The sequence below is a fragment of the Alligator sinensis genome, unplaced genomic scaffold, assembly GCF_000455745.1.
Source record: "Alligator sinensis unplaced genomic scaffold, ASM45574v1 scaffold108_1, whole genome shotgun sequence".
NCBI classification, from domain to species: domain Eukaryota; kingdom Metazoa; phylum Chordata; order Crocodylia; family Alligatoridae; genus Alligator; species Alligator sinensis.
In genome coordinates, this window is record NW_005842110.1 from 1,479,193 (window position 1) to 1,485,826 (window position 6,634).

The 6,634-nt window shown below is 41.7% G+C and overlaps 1 protein-coding gene across 1 annotated transcript in view; it reads right to left on the bottom strand.

Annotated features, from left to right (window-relative positions):
- LTK (leukocyte receptor tyrosine kinase) overlaps positions 1-6,634 on the bottom strand; it is a 181,756-nt gene that overhangs the window by 80,469 nt on the left and 94,653 nt on the right. The window contains exons 3-4 of the mRNA XM_025205317.1: positions 2,165-2,317; positions 824-1,049 (exon numbers count right to left, since the gene is read on the bottom strand). Coding sequence (XP_025061102.1) covers positions 824-1,049; positions 2,165-2,317 — 379 coding nt within the window. The remainder of the gene's footprint in view (positions 1-823; positions 1,050-2,164; positions 2,318-6,634) is intronic.

Sequence of the window (6,634 nt, forward strand, 5' to 3'; positions counted from 1 at the left end):
GGATTATTTAGATTCAGGGTTTGGCTCATCGTGTCATAAGAAGTCTGAATCCAGAACTGCACTTCAAATCTGTCCTTTTGATAAGAATCTGTCCCTGCTCAAACCTGTAAATAATTTCCATTACATTAAAAATATCAGCATTGATCTGTATTGCTGTGGAATTTTAGGCTGAAGACAATATGGTGAGCCTGGGGCAAAACTGCCTTTGGTATAGAGGATGCTTTTTTCTTATTTTAGAATTTTTGGAGGGCAAATTCTTTCCTTGGTTGATTCTGCTGTGGCATTTTGTAAGGGAAGTAACAGTTCGAGGAAAAAATCATTTCCCTAAAATTGAACCTGAGAATGGGGGGTTGACATATATGCAGGGTCAACTTATACTCAAAACATTACAGTAGCTAAAAATACCTGAACAAACAATGAAAATGTGACCCCTGTCACTATGATAAACCCCCAATATTATTTAGAAAAATAAGCCCATTTCTGAAGCTGTATTTTGGACCCATAGATGTTTGGCATATAATCTCAGTACTAGTGAGGGAGACACAGGGAAAAAAGGGGTATCCTCACCCTATTAAAAGCTTTGGAGGAATTGTAACCTACACTACATTATACGTTTCCTTCTGTGCCTACTCCCTGGGGAATGAGTCTGACAGTCATCAGTTTCAGAGCCTGGGTCTTTAGCTCTTTAAGTTCCTGTTTCAGTCCCAAGTGTCTGCAGAAATAATGATCTTGAGAAGGGAGAAGAACAGATGTTAAAACCCAATGCAGTGAAGAAACTGACCCTCAGTGCTAAGTCTAAATAGCTGCAGGCAGATGATCTTACCAGCCATCCTTTTCATGTCCAACTCTCAGAGGGATGACTATGTCCTGGTTTGTCTCCACGTGCCGGACTTTGACTGTGAGTCCCTGGAGAAGAGGAGCAGCTCCAGGTAAGTATATGGCCAGCTCCAGCATGCAGGACTCTGAGCTCCTGGGCAGGACAGGGCTACGGAGACTGAACTCACATCTATCCGAGGGCCTGGTAGCATTTAGGAGAAGAATGTCTCTGGCTGGAAAGAAGGAGAAAAAAGTGGGGAGAGAATATAAAGAGAGGAAAAGGAAGGGAGAAAGGACAAGAGAGAAGGAAATAGGATAAATGAAAGGAGAATACATTTTTAAAAAGTGAAAGAAGAGTTTGAGTGAAAGAGCAGAGAAGAAAGGAGGAAAGCAGAGAAGAATCAAAAGGTAGTAAGAAAGAAAAAGGAGAGAGGATGTGATGGATAAAATGGTAGTTAGAAACTTACTTCAAACACAGATAAGAAAATAAATATAAGGGGTCATTTAGCTGTGTAGAGGGCCTGAGTATCATGAACACTCGCCCTCTAGTTAGAGTGGCATTTTCTGATCTGGATGGGCATAAAACTAATTCGTAAAAGGGTCGGACTGGGTCCCTCTAAAGTCAATAAGAATTTTGCTAAAGATTTCAACAGGAGTGCAACTGTACTCACAAGAACATAATGGTCATGGGCCATATCCTAAGAGGTGATGAGTACTTGGGAGCCTAACAACACCCACTAAAATCAAAGGGAGCTGCAAGTGCTGGGCAACTTGCAGGAAAGCCTTGCAGGATGATCAGTAATATGCTGATTGCTGCCGATTGTCCAGCAGGTTGAGTACAGATGTACTTCCCTTGAGCAGGCCTAGGACCTGCATATCCAAGTAGCCATATCAGGAGTGGTAGGACCATTGCATTTCTCAGAATCTGGTTCTCTATGGTAATAGATACACTGTGCACTAAGGATACAAAATAAGTTATTTACCTTTATCTTTGGGCCTTTGAGAATATATCCCCTGCATTTCAAATATGTGTGGCATAAAACCCTCCTGTTGTCAATATATCTTGCTTCATACCACACAGCATTGTGAGCAGGGCTTCCACACTGTAGGTGCTAGATATAGCTATGTAAGATTCTCAGTTCCAGTGTGTGAGGCATACACAAGAATAACTGATGGATTTTTTTATAATACATACAGTTCTTAGTGAGATGTCTTCTAGGGTCTACAGTGGGATTCAATGTAGGCAGGTAAATTGAGTTCAGCAGTTTGAGAAGGTCAAGGATGGATGGTCACAGACGTGTGTATGTACATTTGTATACTTTTAGGAATGAACTAGAACTCTGCCTACCTTCTATGTCTCCAATGGATGAACTGTTCTCCAGAAGCTGTCGCTGCTCCTGTGGCACCAAGACACTCACTGAAGATAGTACCCAGTCTGGTTTTCTAGAGGCACCCACAGATGTTATCCAAGAGCAGCCTGACCCAATGTTACAAGAAGTCTCTGTAATAGAAACCAAAGAGAGAACATTTCACTGGTGCCTTAACTAGCTCCAAGAAGGACATCAGTCCAAGATGCTAATGAGCAGATCTAGTCAGTCTGGAACCACCTCCATAAGACAGAAAGAATAAAAGGAAAGACCTGGAGATTCTGGTATGCCTATACCATGTAGAAGGTTCTCTTGGGGGAGGATATGCTAGAACACACCCCATCCACTGCTTCTACTCACGTCCCCCAAACCCAGAAATGCAGTGGTGAAGCCACTCAAGGGATGTCTCCCAAGACTGCTACACAGCATGCTGTTCTTGAGACCTTTATGTCCAGCCACAAGAGAGTACCTCTCCCCAGAGCACATTTCTCTCTCACATTTCCAGGTTTGATGTGTGCAACTCTACCTGAGAGTGCCAGGGTCATGGTGTGGACATTCTTTGTGGTGTGGACATCCAGCCAGAGAGAGTAAGGGACAACTCAGAAAAAAAATGCCTGAACATCCTTGGCTGATGCAAAATAGTCTATTTTCACACTGATGGTGCAACACTTATTTAGACTAGCTGAGCATCTGACCCGCTTGCAAGTATAACGCTCAATGGGGAGACATCCAAGAGAACTGTACCAGAATGGAAACAGCCTGCATGAGGTAGAACAGAGGTCACTTCAGGAACAGGAATCAGGGAGACAACCTCCTCTCCATGTGGGACACAGAACTCCAAGACAAGAGGAGAGAAACCCCCCCAGTGTGAACACTCCAGTCCATGTACATTCAAAATGTTAGAGCATTCTGGCCCAGATATTTTTCATAACCAGATATTATAAACCTGAAAAGAATTAATTCACTGCTGCCTCATCAGTCTACTACAAGCTCCATAGAGGGCCATCAACTGCATAATTCTCTCCTACACACAAGGAGATGAAAAAATATGATGGGCTGATATTCCATTTGGGATATATTTTTATTATTATCATTATAAATTAAAATTACCAGGATATATTTTATATATTTTAAATATGCTATATAAATAATAATAACAACAACAGTAGTAGTAGTAGTAGTAGTAGTAAATTACAGTAACAATTAAAGATCCCTGGGGTTCTGTGTGCGTGTGACTATATTATGTATATGCGCACAGTAAGAGATGACGGATTTCTATTTGAGAGTGCTGACATTCTGTATGAATAGCATCCTATTCACTGTTTTTTATGGAGAGATCCATTCCTAGGCAAGAAGGAAAACAGTTTTTATGGAAGGAATTAAGATTATTAGGGTAACAACAACAGATGGGTGAACAGGTAACCAGAAGCAGAGCAGGACTCAAACTTCTTAAATGTGAATCTTCTTACTTTTTTGCATTTAAATCCACAACCTTAACCATATATTAACTAAGAATTTCCAGTGGGAGGTCACTGTGCAAGAGGTAGTATTTACTATACTATCCAGAGTAGATAAGCATTCATCATTTACAAATGAATTGTGCTAGAATTACATTTCAAAAACTAATTAAGACTGTAGGTAAATGCACAAAACGTACAGAATGTTAATATACAACTGTGTAACCCTGTGGCGCACCTCAAGTTGTGAATTCACACCCACTGATCAGCAGTTATACACTGGAGCCAGCAGTAGGACAGATCATGCTCTTAATTGTTCACCTACTTGTTTAAGCAGAATGGAGAGTATATTCTCATTATCAGTAGCAGTAAATATTTATATAAAGCACATATAGGCTGCATCCGGACAAGCGTGGCTGTGCAGTATGTGGCACCGCAAACACATCTGCGGCACCATATGTTCTCCATGCTGCAAGGGCACGCTGCCCATTCATGCGCTGCTCCACCTTTTTTTCCATGGGCTTTTTTGACCTCCAGATATCCAGGGCCCAGGGGTTGAAATAACCCATAGAAAAAAAAAGGTGGAGGAACATATGAACGGGCAGTGTGCACTGCTCAAAAGCCGAGCCAGGCCACCTAAAGCTGCACTGTGATTGCTGGCCAGGCTCTGCGCAGCAGAATCGCTGCTGCTGCAGCCCCAGGACCCCACCGTTACTTGTCCCTGGGGAACCAAACATCCACGCTTGTCTGGATGCGCCCTATTGTGTATTTTGTATACACTTCTCTGTGTATATACAAAGAATACACAACGAAGACAATCTCTGTATCTGTTGTGCTACAGTACTACGTCTAAGACAGCTAACTGAAGATTCAGTAACAAAAAATCCAAACCACTTTTCATAAAGATTTTTTAAAGACAATGTTTATGAAAAATTATTGAACTAAAAAGTCTTACCAACTCTTGAACATGCAATCACAGATATTAGAGAAAGTCAGTTCCTACCTTGAGATATACAGCCATACAGCTATGTATTATGTTTTGTTTTCATTTATCTGATGTCGTGGAAACACACGCAGCATACTTTTGGGTCAGGTCAGCAGAAGCTTTTATTTAAAAGAAACTATAGCTGTAGGGGGGATTTTAAAGTGATATGGATTTTTCAAGCACTTGGAAGGGGTCCCCCCCCAAGAGCAAAATCAGGAGGCTTATATACTTTTTAACAGTTGCTTACAACTCACGTGATCATATAGTGAAATTAGCATGAAAAGCGGCTATAACATTACTTCATTATTTCTTTGCTGTAATCAGGATGGGAACTAATGGGGGAGGCGAGGTTAGTTCACAAACCTCCTTCTTGCACCTGCAAATCAGAGTTGTACATACTTTTTGCTATCTTCAAGGCCGCGGTGAGCGAAGCAGTTGCAGAGGAGTTACAAAGAACAAACACTTTCTCTTATCTGTTCTACTATACAGAGCCAGCAATTCTCCACAAAGCGGTTATGTCATCTTATAACTAAAATAATCAAAGTTTAAGGCATATATTTTTTCTGATTCCACAGTTCCCCCCCCTTTGAGACTATTTAGTCTCACTTTAGCCTTAAATATTTATTTTCATGAGCCCCTCTATTTTATCATGCAACCTTTTATGTTTTTTTTTAATCTGCTCACACTTTTGTAATACCATTATTCTAGACTCTGCTGTGGGTTTTCTTGCCTTGCTAAAGCTTCTCCTGCTGGCTTTCACGCAGCAGAGGATCAGTTGCACTAAGACATAAAACATTATCAGAACTATCAAGACAAACAATATTCCATACAGGATTTTCTTGCCAAGGGCCCCGGAATCTGGGAGCCAGGAGGTTAGCCAAGACCACATTTCTTTTAGACCCCAGTCAGTATTTTCTGAGGCCACCTGATGTAAGACTTTTTTTTGTAGAGCCTGAATTGTATCTGCAGTGGCATTTTTCATAGCTTCTATTGTGGCTGAAATGTTAACTATGGCTAGTTTCAATTTTTTTATTTCAAGCCACGGTATGAAGGTTTTTACAAATTGATGGAACCCTGTGTTTCTGGTAGCTAAGGGGTTAACCGCCCTTTTCATGTGATGGTTGAAATTTTTTACTTGTTCCAGATATATTGTACTATGCATTTCAAAACCAGGGATAACACGTCCAAGAGTGCATGCCCCCACCCAATTCCAGGGCAAGATTTTATGAGCCCTGTTTCCGCAGAGCCAGTAAAGGCCTGGGGCAGAAAGGGTACTCAAATCTCGACAGGTGTTGTGCCATATCCGGCACTTTCGATTAATATGCATCGTATAGGACGGACCACGTTCAGCTGTTATCCTGCTGGACCGAGATATATTACAAGAAGTAAAATTGGAGTCAATGTAAAATTCCGATCTGTTTGCAATGAGAGCAACATGAGGTTCCTTAGAAAAGTTGTAGACCATGAATCCTGTACAATTGAGAGAGGGTACATTACCCAACAGGATTCCACTGGTGCTATTGGGGCTATAATCTAGAGTAGTTAGGCAATGAGGGTAGTGTCCTACAGGTGTGGCTTTATTATAAGCTCCGGTGTTGTTGGATCTGTAACAGAAAGGCGCCTCTACTCTTGGGGAGATTATCCAGTTAGCAGGGGCGGCCCTCCATTCTTTAGGAGCGGACCGATGGGCAGCTAACGAGTAGTGTCTAACGAAGCCGCCGTTTATTGTTCCCCATTGCCGGAGGGATATTGGTACTCCGATCATTGGGATTCCTTGTTGTAGGTGCGCTGGGCTGTGAGAGCATATCCAGCAGTCACTTTTATTTCCAGCTTGAGCCACCGTACGGGAGATCTGCAAGTACAAATTTTTCTCCCACCCCCCTTGGGTGATACTGAGATACCCAAGTGTGATATATAAGGATATCAGTGCCATTTTTAGATACAGGAGGGACAAAGAATTTTAACAACAAACATAACCAGCACCAGTAAGAAAAAGAACACTATCAGCC